Source organism: Accipiter gentilis, chromosome 1 (genome assembly GCF_929443795.1).
Source record: "Accipiter gentilis chromosome 1, bAccGen1.1, whole genome shotgun sequence".
In the NCBI taxonomy this organism is placed as follows: Eukaryota; Metazoa; Chordata; class Aves; order Accipitriformes; family Accipitridae; genus Astur; species Astur gentilis.
This window is the reverse complement of record NC_064880.1, coordinates 32,676,814-32,692,885: the sequence shown is the minus strand read 5'-3', so window position 1 is coordinate 32,692,885 and position 16,072 is coordinate 32,676,814. Positions and strand designations below refer to the sequence as shown.

The 16,072-nt window shown below is 36.7% G+C and overlaps 2 protein-coding genes across 14 annotated transcripts in view; one reads left to right on the top strand and one right to left on the bottom strand.

Annotated features, from left to right (window-relative positions):
• Positions 1-16,072, bottom strand: part of METTL5 (methyltransferase 5, N6-adenosine) — a 414,631-nt gene that overhangs the window by 156,224 nt on the left and 242,335 nt on the right. The window lies entirely within an intron of this gene.
• The window catches only part of MYO3B (myosin IIIB), a 212,028-nt gene that overhangs the window by 19,236 nt on the left and 176,720 nt on the right, over positions 1-16,072 (top strand). For 11 of the 13 annotated variants that reach the window (XR_007506998.1, XR_007506997.1, XM_049807983.1 and 8 more), the window contains exons 4-6: positions 10,545-10,728; positions 12,216-12,350; positions 15,750-15,854. The exons of 1 other annotated variant lie outside the window; for it this stretch is intronic. Coding sequence is in view for 10 of the 12 variants with exons in the window: in XM_049807983.1 (XP_049663940.1) it covers positions 10,545-10,728; positions 12,216-12,350; positions 15,750-15,854 (424 nt within the window). In the remaining 2 variants the exon portion in view is untranslated. The remainder of the gene's footprint in view (positions 1-10,544; positions 10,729-12,215; positions 12,351-15,749; positions 15,855-16,072) is intronic. One more of the 13 variants, XM_049808038.1, reaches the window with a different exon arrangement.

Here is a 16,072-nt window from a genome sequence, read left to right as displayed (position 1 = left end):
ATTATTTTTGAAGCCTGTTAGAAAAGAGAAATTATGCAAATTGGTGTCACGCTAGGCTACTGCACACATGCTGGTAATGCATAACAACTAGCTCACTGATGAAAATATTTCATCTTAAGCAAGAGTCATTGTCAGCACTAAGAGATGTTCTTTGTATCATGGTTAACAGATTATTATTATTTTTCTTATGGATAAAGAAGAGTTCTTATTAAAAATCCTCAGTAGAATAAAACTGCTGTAAAAGTAATACTGGAGAACTATAGTGATGAATTATGATTGATTACATTATACAATTAAGGTATATTGTGAAACAATAGGAAGATCCCTTAAAAAAATTAAGCAGTTGTTGCTCACTCTCTGTGAATGACTAAGTGGCTTTAATTCTTCAGCTCCTGCATGTAAAAGACTTGATAAATAGATGAGGCTCAGGATCAATTAGTGTCACAATAATCTTTAGTATTAATGAAGTGAAGCTGCTAGGATTGAACCAGTTTATCTCTATCCTTCATGACAGCATCTTAAGCTAACATGCACTGCATTGTCTGTCTAGTAGTGGGCATGGGAACCAGTACGCAGAACACACAGTTCTGTGCAGTGCTGGCCGATACAAGTGCTCCTGTAAGGAAGCTGTCAGTCCTGAAGAATTCTGATATTCTTAGTGGGACAAAAATCCAATATAGGATAAGCTGGTTTCAGAAAATCAGGTTGCTAATGTAAGTTTGCAGTTATTTTCTTCCCAGTTTTATCCTACATCTGTCTTAGATTTTCTTTCTCCTCATCTGTAAACAAAGCATATCAAGCTTTTCTGATTAGACTGCAGTGAAGAGCCTGGGTATGGTCTAAAGGTCATCAGTCTGTTATAGCCCTTCATCCTTCCATTTTAACACCAACACACGCGTTTTGTTTGCCCTGTTAAATTGCTGCCAAAGGAGGCAGAGAAAACCTTTTCAGGTATTGATTTTTCACACATGGGGACTGTAGCTCGTTGTCACTTGATTTGCCACCTGCAGTTTATAACTGAATGGGCTCATGGGATTATAAACTTCATTTTAGCATTGAGTTCCCAGCCTGAGGTGAAATTGATGTGTTAGCTGTTAGTCATTTGTAACTGCTTTAATGTATTTTGATAGTTGGAATTCTATTTAGATGGTGAGTATAAATAGCATTTTTGCAATAGAAATGCCACTGATCAGAACCTCCTGTTTGAGTTGATCTTAACTAGTTTTCAGATATTTGGATCTGGTCTTGGATAATCATTTCTGCTTAATATTTTGGGGGTCTTTCTGGTTTTCATTGTTACATTTATAATGTAATAATTATGAACTATATTATGGTAACTAAGTGCATAATTTTATTCAACATTTGGTCCTCCGAATTGTAGATGTACAACGGATTAATTAGTGGTCAAACAAATTCAATGTATTATAGTTCCTCATGAATGATCAGGGGCTTTATTTTCAGTGATACTCAAAGCTTCACTAGAAGTTTCTGTTGATTTCTATGTTAGTAGCAAGGTACCCTTTACCTCACAGGATAAGACTGCAAAACTACTTGGTTTACCATATGCAGGAAGTGATTTTTTGCAATAATTTGAATCTCAGCAAGGCATTCAGTCTTTCATCACTGAATACAATTTTCTCTGTTGGTCCCAGCTTCCCTTATAGGTTTTCTTAAATACACAGTACCTCCCAGAAACCTTGGAAGTGTCATTTTTCCTTTAAAAATACATTTTGCTAATTTTGTGAAAACAAAAGAAAAATTAATTTCTTGCATGTTAGTGAGAAGTGCAGGTTTGCTTTACTAGTAATCTCTGAGAATTATGCAATCTTTATATGCTTTGGCTTGACCATTTTTTTTGCTTAACATCCCGTATCCACACTGATCTAAGGATATTTATGTTAAACCTTAGAGAAAACGTTTTTTTGGAGTTCTGTGAGAAAATCCTTTCTTACTGAAGATTGCATCCATATTTGACAGAGAAATAGGAATCCCCAAAATAAATAAGTTCCTACAGTTTTTATAAAAATCTGTGTCAGGCTAGAGGAATGAATCGTAAGCAGTGTCCCCTCTGAGTGGGATACAAATTGAATTTTGTCCTTGGTACATTCTGCTTGGGTTGTTCCACCCATGTGCTAACAATTCCAGCTTAGCTACAGCAGATGTTGTCTTTGGGGTGTATCAGAGGAAAGGAAGAATGATTATTATGATGGTAAGAAATTAAAAAGATGCAGATTTATCAAATTCATTAGTCTCACTGTTCATGAAACAAGTTGCTTTGTGGCTTGCTTAGTTTTGTGAATTACTGTTTACAAATCTTTTCACTCTAGCTACATTTCAGCTTTTGCGCACATTCAGTTAGAGAAGTTCAGCTATGGTAGACCAGAATAAAGCATGTTCTATCTATGGAATCCTGTGAAAATGAGTGGGATTGAATGATTCTAACAGAAAGAAATGTGATTACTAATATAATACCATGGACATCAATGAAGATTAGATAAAAGAATCAAAGCAGCAAGTGTCATGACCCAGACTGGACAGACCAGGGAGTCATATTTAATTCAAAATTCCCTCGGGCTGAATTAAGGTGAAACGAGACCAAACGATCAGTTAAAGATTTTATTCATAACAGAAGCAAATGGAACTGGGGAGGCATGGTAGTAGGTGGCAGGGTTTTTCACAACAGGACTTGGCATAAGACTACTTCTGTAAACTGTGTAACAATATACATCAATTCAGGGAATAAGGAGATCCCTCCCGTTGAGTCATGAGGTTCAGAGCAGACCCCATTGCTTTCCAGACTCCTCCTCAGAGAAGGGTCTAGGGGCGGCTGGATCCACTCTTAGTCTCAGACTTTGTCAACGGTTTATATCTTGAAACTACCTCAGTAAACCAGGTAACCTATGGTAACCATATACATTGATTCAGGGAATAAGGAGATCCCTCCCATTGAGTCACGAGGTTCAGAGCAGACCCCCTTGCTTTCTAGACTCCTCAGAGAAGGGCCCAGAGGCGGCTGGATCTACTCTTAGTCTCAGACTTGGTCAGTGGTTTATATCTTGAAATGGATGAGGTGTAGGGATTGTGGAAAAGGAAAAGGAAAGTGGTAAGACAGAGAGAGAGAAAGGGAGAGAAAGATTTCACCGGTCCTGGGTCCAGCGTTGGTTCAGTCAGCCAAGGAGTCCACAGTCAGCCGACGGGTCCAGTTCCACTGGGCTTGCGCACCTGGGGCTTCACTCTGTGTCCTTTTATCATCCTTGTCCCTCCTTCGGGCAGGCACCTGAACTCATCGGGTTAATGAGCAGTTTGTGAGCCTTTGGGTTTGTGGAGTAACTTCTCCTTCCCTGCAGACACTGCCATTGTTTGATCTTTGTATCAGAACAGCTTATCAGAGCAGGGAGCTGCACACCCTCCAGCACGCCCTCCCCCTCCTGTTGCTGATGTCTGAGCTGATGGGCTTTTCACCTTGGTTCCTTACTGTGCAGGGTTTGTCTTTAAGCAGAACTTGCCCCACCACAATGTTTGAGACATTAACTCTTTCAGTCTCTAACAGCAAGAAATTTTCTAAAGTAGTAGTGATCATTTCTATTAAAAAAAAAAAGGAGTGGCTTGAGTTCACCACATCTTTAAGACCTTCCTACTCTAGAAAACCCCAGTGGTTGCTTGTTCGGTTTTTGGGTGTGAAGTAGATTGAGGCAGTGTTTAGTTTAACTTAAAGTGCATGGTCCCATTCTGTGCATGCTAAGCAGATCTCTTTAAGGCTAATACTACACTGTTTGCAAGTCCCATTCAACTAGAAAATGGCTTGACGTTAAGCAAACTGATTTGACTGTTGTAGACAGCAGATGATATGAAGCCATGGGTCTGTGGTGGGAGAGAAGCAACTTCAGAATGAGCTCTTGGGAAGCAGAAGAAACCTGAGTTTTGAGGGAGATACAGTTATGAAGGATCCAGGATGCCAGTAGTGTTACGTGGACCCCATGGAAGATGGAATTTTATCAAGAGTGTTGTGGCACTTCTTTGGGAGTCACAGAATGAGGTCCTAAATAGTTCTGGAGTAAAATAACTGCTTTGTGACCCAGCAAGAGTCAGCAGTGCCTCCTGATCTGACACAGGCCTTCAGGAAAGACTGAAAATGCATACCCAGTAAGAAAAGCATTTGATTTACAGGGGAGCTGGTCAGGGGCCAAGCTGTACTTTACCTTTGTCTACATGCATCCTAGATCTGTTTGTGTATGAAACTGGCTGATCGCAAGGATATACTTGCCACCCAGAGTAGTCTTCTGTTTGGCTTATATGAACGATACAAAAAACGACCAATCATTGTTGAACAAAGGTTAATGTACTCATAAATATAAGGGTGCAATAAGAGTTTACTTATAAAAATTTATAATGCAACAGATTATGATGCAATGAATCTAAATGAAAACGTGCAACTGGATTGTCTGGACTAGGCACATACATCTTTCCTACCATGCATTTTCTAGGACATTAATGGAGAGTTTTCTGGTTTAGACTCAGAACATTTGGTCTAAGAATTTGAATTAAGATTATAATCTTAAAATGCTTGTGATTCAGAACCAGTTTAGGAGTGGTGGTGTGAAATTTTCACCATTTGATTAAAGTGTTCAAAAATCAAGTTGTTTTTTCTCTTTATTTCTAGAGGAGGTGACATGTAGATTTCTCTGCCATGATGTCAGTAGCTGTTTTGTGGGCAGTTTATTATGGTTGATCCTAGGAATGGGGTTGTGTTTCATGCTGTGATGAACTGGAAGCATAGACAAGACAAGAGAGCAAACATTCCCAATGCTTTCCTCAGAACTAGCGTCCGATTACAATCCATTGCCACTGCATATCACTGTTCTGACCCTGTGTCTGATATTACAAGTCTAAAAGCTTAGATTATCTAGTTCATCCATATAAACGAAGCAGAAGGAAATAAATTAACAAAGATATTCCTGAATTTAAAGGACTTTATGGAGAGAGAGTGTATGTAAGAGCAATTGGTAAAAAGTTAAAAAAGTTGAAGTTGGAGTACATGGAAAGGGAGAAGGTGTTTCCCAGTTACATTGTCTCCATCTCCATTTTGAACACCCACAGAATCAGTTTCATCATTTGTATATTCAACAGAAACTTGTTCTGTGAACTGAATTTAGCAGGAGTGTTTTCAGAGATCTACCTTGCATCTATAAACAATACCAGTTCTGTTCCTGATTGTCCTATTTTTCCCTTATGTTGGCCTAGTGAAACGACATGATGGGTTAAAGTATGGTTCTTTTTGTTTGTAAGTTGTATAGCATCAATAACAGCTTTTCAACATACTTTTATTCTTCTCCTTCATCTCCTTCCATCACTGACCTTTATCCCAGAAAAAACTATGCACATTCTGCAGTTTCTCTCTCTGAGACCAATTGAGAACAGTTATAGGATGGTGTGTTGATGGATTCTTTGTATGCTTATTTCAAGATATTGACATCCTCTTTGTTTTAACCTAGCCAGTGAGAAACAGCAGGAGAAGACTAGCAGAGGAAGATGTTCTGACTATTGATTTTCTTATCCCTTTCGGTGGTTCATTAATTCCTCTAACAATTGCTTCTTAGGTAGCTGTCTGGGTATGACCATTACTAGCCAGCAGAATAGGGGCTTTCATGGCTGGGTGAAGCCATAGCTGATAATGTCAACTTTACCTTCCGAATTCTTCTATCTATGAGTTCTTCATTTAGTATGGAAGCAATATTGAGCTTCCTACAAATAGGGAAATACCTTAATTTTGAATATGGCATTCTTATTCTTCCACAATATGTGTAGGTGCCAGAAGAGTGTAAGCTGGCTGTTTCACAAGAGAGACAAGAGGGGTTAAATGAAAACATTGCAAAAATTAGGCTTGTGCATGAATTGTTCATATGGAAACAGTATGTTCAATTTTGTTTCACTGGTATTGCCATTATGTCCCTACCAGCTACAACTGTCTAGTACTGTATACCATGACTGTTAGAAAGCACCCGGCTGGAGCGAGGCTCTTACTAATTTCAAAACCTTGTGAATGTCCCATTTTACTGTGAGCTAGAAAAGGGTGTATTTTGGAAGGCAGTAGGCAGGCAAATCACTGTTGTGTAGGAGTAAGGCAGTACTGCAAATAGAACAGTAATTGTAAAGCTATTTCTGGCACTGTTTTTTCTTTCTTACAAGTCTCTCTTGTCCCTATAATTTCTGAGAAAGAGAGCCGTGATAATAAATTTGTAAGAAAGAAAAAGTTGCTGATTTTATTCCAGAAGTAATTACATCATAAAAACCCCTGCATGTAGTTAATCTCTATAGGGTTTGGGTTTTTTGTTTTGTTTTCACAACATAGGTGAAGATCACGGTAGAACTTCTAAGACGCCACATAATATTCGAGATGGCTAGTTTGAGGCTTTTTAGAGCCATGGAATACAATTGGAAGGCTGTAGTTCACAGAGGGAAAAATGATTTGTGCACTGTCTGTAACCCATATTTCTTTTATGTTATCTTTTATATCAAACAACACATGTAGTCTGTTTGTCTGTTATTTGCACATTTGCCTGACTGCCATCTAAGTTAGTCTGTCATGCCTGTTCTGACTGTTAAAGGTTTTCAAAATAGAAGAATCCAGGTGTTAGGAAGAAACCCATGAAATTTACTTTATTGATGGAGAATAATATCTCTTTTCCTGGATAAATGAAAGAAACCCTGACAATGGCTGAAGCCTGTTAGTAATTTTTTGACTCACCCTATTGTTTGTCTTGGTTGGTCAACTTTTGCAAGATTTATTTTAAGTTAGTATATTATCTCTGCTTTTAAAAAAATAAAATCATGCTATTCGTCCCTATTTTAGCCTGAGTGCTTTGACTAGACTCCATCAAGTTGTCCTTACTCTTGCTTTGCATTCTGTCTCTTCCCAAGTATGCAAAACAGGGTTTGGTAGAGTGCTACAGGCCTGTTGATAGCATGTAGTCATTCCTCAAATAGCATAAGCATGTGCAGTCCCAAATAGCTTTGTGTCAGATGTTCCCCATCCAGTAGAGTTAATTGCCAAAGTGTAATTTTTCAGCATCTGGTGTGGACTATTTTGCTTGCTTGCACGGAACAGATTTAACCTCTGAGAAGGTTTCTCCAGCTGGTGGCAGAAATCATGAAATACTTGTAATCAGTAGGTCTCTAATAGGTTGAGGCTCCCTCTGGGGAGAGCATTTCTAAGTTTTTCACAGCTAGAAGCTGCTCTCTGTACATCATTTCAAAGCCCAGGGAGGTGTGAGGCCTGTTGTTGGGGGAGTGAAAGGAGAAATTTCTTCCTTAAGAAATTTCAGCTTCAGCATTTTATTTACTGTTCAGGGCTTCTGAATATGGGGTTGTTGTAAAAGTGGTTGCATTCATGTGTAACTTTTCACTGTAGAAATAAAAAGTAAATGCCAGTCCATGTTAAAACAAGGGCATTTTATTTTCTGAAGTTCAGCAAATCAGGAAGTAGAAAAAGAAAAGCACAAATTCACTTTACAACTTCAGCTTTTTCCTTTAATGTTTACATTTTGTGGTTTTTGGTTTTTTAAACAGATTTTACTATAATGAAGATAATAGCAGATACTGTTCTTTTGCTTTTTTGTACTGTAAAACATTCACATCTATCATAGGAATGTCATAAGGATTACTATGTTGTGTGCAATGGGCACTTTTACTGATGGCAGATGTAGAACCTCATTTAGATATGTATTGCTTGAGTTCAAGAAGAGGCTGTTTTAGTTTAAGCAGAAGAGGTTTATGGTACGTATTTGGCAAATCTCATTCCATGTAATGCATAAACATGCTACCTGTAAATGCTGCCTTTTTATCAGAGTGCATAGAAGTGCTCATTCACTAAAATTTTTCTTCAGTCCTCCACCAGGACTCATCTGTAACAATTTTGTGTTAAATTTTATGTTGTCAACGTTGTCTTCTGGTATAAAGAAACATTAGTGTATTCAAAAAATTTGGGAGATAACCATTTTAAAGATTTCTTAATAATCAGAACAAAAGCAGGCAATGACACTAGATTATTTTGTTTTCAGGAAAAACATTTATCCACAACAGCTGCTTGGAGGGAGGTGTCATAATAAACATTACATCTGTACAAAGAGTGCCATGCATCATTTTGCAGACAATCTGTGTGATAGGGTAGTTTTTATAGTGACAGTGAAATAAGTATCAGTTTTGGGGTTTTGTTTTGTTTTGTTTTTCTTGTAAGGTTGCATCACAGCTGTTTGCAGCCTATTCTTCTCTGTTTCTTTGCACATGAACGTCTGTAGCATTTCTGCTAAAGCTTTAAAATCATGCATGTTCAGTATGTTTTTTTTTAACCTGAGATGCAACTGTTCCAATTTATGTTTGTATTCACCACCCCCACAGCCTGCAAGCAAACCTTGCTCTTAAGGTTGGCTTATCAGGAGCTACATGTCTGTGGCTGCTGTCTTCAGTGCATGTAGTACAGTCTGTTCACTGATTTCAGAGAAGTCTTTCACCTGACCTGCTTCTCTGTTGAGGTGCTAACTGTATGTGCTCAGAATACTGTTCTTTATTTGCAGCATGCTATATTGGATCCAAGTAGTGAGAAACTGTCCTAATAAATTATGTTATTGACCCACAACAGATAAATGACATTGACTCTAGCTTTTTTTTTTTTTTTTTTTTTAACCTTCCCTTCTTTTTTCTTCTTTTCTTTGCCTTTTTTTGGTCAAAAGACCAAAGCAATTCAGTATATTATTTGGCACTATCTTTGGTACAAATATAGTTTTAACCAAGGAGGGAAACAGAGGTTTTCTCTAAATGTGCCTGCCATTGTTTAAAAAAAAATTCTACTTCTTCTAACCTGACTTTGGTAACAGCCATGTTTTGTGCCTGCTATATGGTAAATTACTTTAACAGCATGTAAACATTTTGTCTTAGGGTCTAAAGGAATTTAAAAATTTCTTCTGGAAAGGAACAAAGCATGCAAATTAGTTTATACACATACTTCCATTTTGAATATTGCTATACAGACCTGCGCTGCCTGTGAATTTGCATACAGGTTATTTTCTTCTCCATCATGAACAGAAAGCACAATTATTTCTTTAATTACATTGAAGAGCTGCTGCTTCATTCCTTATTAATTTATCAGTTTCCCCAGCCAGGCTCACATTTCTTTCTGACTGAATTTCTCATGCCAGATAGTTGTCACTGCTGCTGGAAAAGGTGAAGAGGTAAATAAGACAACAGGTTTTTAAAATTATTTCAAGTAGTTTTGGAGATATCAGACATGCTTAGAAAGAAATGGCTCAAATCTTAAAATTCAAGTGTACATTTGAGATGCTATTTGATCCATCTCCAAAAATCAAGATCTTTTGCAATCACTAATGGTGGTGTCTTCAATTGCTTTTGTCAAGATCACTTTCTTATTTTCTCCTTTGGTTTGCTCATGGATCTCAAGACTTAACATCTCCTAATTAAGTGTACAGACAGCTGAAGGGGTCTACCTACTGTCAGCTACTAAATGGGCAAATCATATTCTTTCTTAGAGAAACCATAAACCATAAACCAGTCAGCTTCCCTAATGAGGAATTATATAAGAAGGTTAAGTTAGTCTCATCTTAAACTTCATCTTTCCTTTCTCTAATTCCAGTTCAGGGGCAAGATCTACATTCTTACTACTTGAAATGAAATCCTAAAATGGTATTGTCATTTTCCTAATCACCAGAACTTGCCATCAATGTAATTTTAAGGGTGGGAAGGAGCCTTTTCCATAGGCTGCAGTGATCCATGCATCACTTAGGAATGTTTGGGGCAACGACTCCCCTGACCAGGAGATCTCCTGAAGGTGGAGGTGCAGTCAGCCTGTGTACCTGACCATAACACACTCTGACTGAAATACAGAGATAGACAAGTGCAATTGTTGAGAAACATTTCCAGTGATGCATGTCACCCCAGTGGTGTGCCTGTTGCCTATTATCAAGTTTGTTTGTATTTTATTATACCAGCCAGCCCAGTCTTAACTTTTATTAAACCATGAAAAATTTAACTTTTATTAAACTAGTTATACATAGCCCTTTTGTAGATGTATCGGATATGATGAGGTGTTATACCTCCTGAATGCCTGTCTGGCAGTTATCCAGGGAGCATCAGACAAAAATATGTTAAAAGCATGACATGGCGTTTTAATGCACAAGAAATAGGGCGTCATTTCATGAGCAGTGTTAAACAAATTGTGTAAAATGTCCATTAAAAGAGCGTGCAGTAGAGGGAGGATCAGATTTTGTGAGAACTTCTTAAAATGTGTTCAGAATGATGCAGTTTATGGGGCAATGTTTGAAGCAATTAATACATACAGCAAAGTAAGTAAAGAGAAGTTTTCTTTCCATTCCTTCATTTAGTGATCTTATCTTTCTGTCTGGTTTTCATTTGTGATTCTATCTGTATTTCTTCTCAAATTAGGACAACATTTGGTTTCTTTATCATAAGGTGCCTTTTTTAGTACATAGTTACTTAGGGCTTCCCACTGTAAGTGTGTCTGCTTTGTTTTCCAGGAAGCCATTGTATGGATTGTTTCAGTATAATTCCAGTATGATTGGACTAGAATCATTAGCTGATCCCTCAGATACCTGGGAAATTATAGAGACTATTGGGAAAGGCACTTATGGTAAAGTCTATAAGGTTACCAATAAGAAAGATGGGAGTCTGGCAGCAGTAAAGATTCTGGATCCTATCAGTGTAAGTAAAAAATATTAAACTGTAAATTCATTGTTAATTTGAAAGAATTCTCAGAGTTGACATATAAATCAAATGTGTAAGATATTGAAAGCATCCTGAAGGGAACAATTTTGCAGAATGCATTGACAGGAGTTTGGTACCAGCACCTGAAAGCTGCAACTTATAATTTCATCATCTTGTTTGTTATTTGAAGGCAGCATTTGCGTAGTTTCTTTTTTAGGTCTATGTAATTCTTCTGGTACAAATTTAGATACCTGTGCTCGGAGCATGCAAATGATAAGGTGGCACAGAGGCATTCCTCTTGGGGGCCTGCTATAGCAGGGAAAATACAAGATGCTGTTAATCTTAATGTTCTTATTTTATTCTGTGTACTCCCCAAAAGAATTACTTTTCCCATCACAGAAGTACTGTGAACTTTAGGATATTTTATAGTTATGTTTTATAAGTGGATAATACTGCGAGGCAATAGTTAAGATAAAACCAGAAGAAGAGCACAGCCCAAATTCTCAGAGGTAGTTCTGTGCCAGCTGTAGTTTTAGTGGGTACTGAATGCCTAGCTCCCCTTGAGAACCAAGGCCCTAGTTTTCAATGGAAGATTTAATTGGCAGCTGCTCAGGTTGGATCAAGCTGGAGTGTGGTCGTGACAGCTGGGCTAAAATATTTGCTAAAAAATGTTAATGTTTCTGTCATCTACCACTACTGAAATTCATCTTGGTTTTCTCTTGTATAAATCTGAATAAGGTAATAATTTACATCCTTTTTTGCAAAATGCAAAAAAAGGAAAATGCATGTAAGAGCTTAAATTTGCTAATAGTTTGTGCAGAAACAAAAATTCAGTGCTTAAATACTGTTCTGAGTTGTGGCCTGTGTGCTGATATTAAACAGTATTTTGTAAGTGTCACAGAATTCTTTCATTTAATTACATTTGCTTATTTCATGAGTTTTGTTTTGTCTCTCTTTAATTGTTTCTGGTATATGTCTTTTCCTCATAAGAATGTCTTTGTTTTTACTGATGTCACCTTTGAGGTTTTGTTAAATTGTTCTCTGGTCCCATCTGATGACCACAGAAAAAAGAATGAATCAAAGGTTCATGTATTTACATTTAGCTTACACATTAAAAATATGTGTATTTAAAAACAAGTTAGAAAATAATACACTTTTGAATTTCTTATTTAGAGAACTAAGCAAGGTTAAGTATAATTTTTACGTTTCTGGTTAACTGTGTTATGCACTGAAAGAATCCTTGAAGAACAACTGCTTGCTTTACAGAGACTTCACGTTTCTGTATGTAAAAAAAAGCAAAAGTAGCGTGATTTGGTGTGGCTTAAATTTACAGTATTGAGAGTACTTTCAGCTACATTAAATTAAAACCATTTAAAAGTACAAACTAATTATAAAATGTGGGGTTTTTATCCATGAGAGTTTGCTCTTGCTTTGTACAGGCTTACTGTGTTTATATGTTCTATATGTTTGTGTTTTTTATTTAGGATGTAGATGAAGAAATTGAAGCAGAATATAATATTTTGCAGTTTCTTCCCAATCATCCTAATGTTGTTAGATTTTATGGGATGTTTTACAAAGCAGATCAATATGTGGGAGGACAGCTCTGGCTAGTACTTGAGGTAAAAACATTTTGATAACATTACATCATAACTAGCAAATGTTGTTGGGTTTCTGTTTTTTATTGCTAGAAGAGTCACAGGCTTTCATGATTCTCTGATTGGGGCCATTAATCAAAGGACTGGTGAGAGATGATGTGTGGTAGCCTACTGTTGAAAATCACATCCAAACTTAAAAGCTTGTTTAATAGATAATGTCCTTGTGTTTTATTTTTGTTCAAGTTGCTACATTCTGCCTCCAAAACAAGCAAGTTCTTTTGATAAGAATGGTTTGCCTAAAAACAGCCTGATTTTTTTTCATGTTGGAGGAAACATTAGACAAGACATTTCTCTGAACTTTGGAGAGCTCAAGCACTTGAGACGAATGCAAAAGATGATGTAGTCTTAACATGGAGGACAGTTAAACATGCTGTCTACTGCAAAAGTGAACGGGGAAAATGTAATGGGAAAGTCTGTTTTATGGTAATTTAAAACTAGAGGCTGGTTGTTGTTGAAAACCTAGCAACAGAAATGCCTTGTTAACTCTTCATGTTCAGTTGCAATTAGTAGTCTTGCAATGAAAAATGTATTTTGGTGATCTCATTGCCAGTTAAGTGACTGCCAAAGATTGTTGCAAGATGAGAATTTCTTCTACATGTTTTCTAGGCTTAATTGATAGAGAGCTTTGCACAGACTGATGAGCAGTAACAGATCATTCAAACATTCTTCTCTTATAACTAGACCAGTAAAAGTTAGCGTTCACTTTTTAATTACTGATCATTTTAGAAATCCCACTCCCAGTTCTTGAATGGTGACTGGAATCAGAATAGGGAATCTTTATTTCCACTTTAAGCTGTGAAATCTCAACAATACATCTAACTTGTATGTACTGCAGAATTATGTAGCTTGAATGAAAATTTTTGGATGTGTTTCATCTTAAATTTCAGTAACTATTAAAGAAGCTTTAGAATTTTTGGTTTGGTGTTGTTTTTTACTGTATGCCTGCTGGCTTTGTGTTGAGTTTGGGCTTGGTTTCCCGTGTGTTTTCTTTTTTAATACAAGTCTAGTGTATCCAACAGATGCATGACATGTGGTATTACATATAACATATTCTATGTAATAAAATTGAATGTAGAATTTTGAGGGAGTTAGGTGTTTGTACAGACCTTATAAATGAAGTATGTTCATTTCAGGTGTGTTTTGGTGGACATTATCCAAAGTTTTAAAGAAATTTGACATTTTAAAAATTGTGTTTTCCTTGTACAGATAAATTTAACAGACAAAGCAAACTATTTCTTGCCTTGGAATTTATGTGCAAATCCATGTATGCATAGCAGTTACTTTTTATATTATAAATTAATGAGACTTTTTCAGTAAAAGGGAATGCACAAAGTTCTCAGACTTTGATCCCTGAGTCTTTGAAATACATTCATCAGATGTGTGACTTCCAAAATACGTAATAAAAAGGTGGATTTTTATTTTTTTTCCTTTAGGCACAATTTTGCTATGTTTACTCACTACAAGCAGGACCTTTGATAAATGCCTAGGATGAGGAAGGGTAGCAAAAGTGGACACCTTAAATATTTTTATGATGATGCAGTTCTTGGATAGGTATAGCACAGGCAACTGTAAAGCAAGCTTCCCTACTTTTCCATCTACATGTGCATCATTCCACTTTTTGAAGTACTACCCTTAGGTATAAAGCGGTAATGAAGTTTACAAGTTCATTTTGTCCCAGATCTTTGCTGACTGTCGAGAACAGTGTCACTGACAGCTGCAGTAATGTTTGTGGGATATGTTTATTTTCAGAGTCAGTCATTCATTTAACATATGCTACCAAACAGCTGTCAGTCTGTACCATTTTTCAGTCACAACCAGCTTGGTTTTTTTTTGAAGTGAGGGCATGCTTGTTGATTTTTTTATTTGCAGGCTAGAGATAATTTTACTACAGCCTGTCTCAATAGAACATTTAGTGCAATAGAGGCAAGAAACAAAAATCTTTGATTTAATGGCTTGTCAGCAAATGGTTAAGCATGGAATGAAAAACATGCACTTTCTCTCATAAGATGATGTTCTCTTGTAAATACATTTGATGATTGATATTGAGATGAATGCTTCCACCTAATTTATTTAAAAAAAAAAAATTCCCTACTAATTAATTTTAAAGTAAAGTCAAATTCCTGCAGAACCCATCAATATTTTCAGGGATGAATTTTTGCTTCAGGAACTAATTTGCATAAAGATGTTTTTTTTATCATGTGATCTGGTCCTTTCCATGAACTAAAACTTTTAGTCTAGTGAAATTTTTTGATGCAACGGGAAGTTAGTAATAAATTGAAGGATAATTTCGACATATCACAGAAATTAGTGATTGAGCTGATACACAATTCATAAAAGCTATTTGAGAGATGCAAAACTTGAGGGTTTGTAGAACTTCTGTTTTCATACCATTCTCCTGATTTATGCTGTAACATTTTAAACGTAAAACTGATAACGTAAAATGAATTTGTGTTGAAATGTATGTGATTTCTGTATGGCAGTATGGCAGAAATGTTGCTGGCTACAAAAACAGGTCTAGAGGAGAAAATTCAATGAAAGAAAGGCAATCAATTCTCCCTTTTTTTTTTTTTGTCAAACAATTGTGAATATTAAAGTAAGAAAGAAAAGGACAGAGAAAGAAGAGAAAGGAAGGAGGCAAATAGCTGCTTAGAAGGGCATGGACAGTAAACTAATGGTGTGAGTGAAAACGTATTTACAAGGATTCTAATTTTACTTGTTTCTCCTACTCTTTTGATGTATGGCAGCCCATTAGTGGGAAATGCTTGCAAGAAGCTGCTTTTCTGGATCAGAATGTTTCATCTCAGTTGTTGGCAGCACATGCCATCAAATCTGAGTATAGAGATATGGCTTCTGTCTACTTTATATCGCCTGCCAGCAGGAGCATTGATGGAGTGAAGGTTTAAAATGACTGTAATTTGTTGCCTCCCAGTTATCAAGAACATCAATCTTTTCTGTCTGGCCTTTTCTTTGCACAAAAGCAGTTTTTTGAAAAGACAATGCATGTATTATTGTGAAAATACTCAAATAATGTAAATTGGACTTATCCTCTTCTAACAACATTTGTAATATTCTGATTTTTAGTTACATTTTATAAATTGCACTTTATAATCTTTGGTTTTCACTTCCCTCCCCCCACCCAGGCTGCTGTGATTTATTATTAATATTGCTAATAAAATATGTTCTAAGATGGGGTGACAACATAAATAATTGCAAGGTAAAAATCTAGTTGTTCCCAGACTTGTGTTGTAGAGCAGTTTTGCACGGTAGGTGTTTACAGCCTGACCAAGTATATTGAGTAACTGAGGACTTGCCTTGCTTCCCCCCCCCCCCCCCCCCGCCCCCTCGCAACTCCTCCCTTCACAGCTCTGCAATGGAGGTTCTGTCACAGAGCTTGTCAAAGGCCTGCTGAAGTGTGGCCAACGGTTGGATGAAGCTATAATCTCATACATCTTATATGGTGCTCTTTTGGTAAGCATGTTCATTGGGCTTGTAATGACAGCAGAGGGTGCAATTTACTCATCTCATACATACATTTTCCATTTATAAAGTATGGTAATGTTGACAAAATTATGCGGGCTATTATAGCAGCAGGGGTTGTATCAAGCATGTAATCTGGTGGACAGATGTTTCTATAGAGTATGTACAGATTGTCTTCATTACATTCCCTAATAGTAGGGTAATTGTTT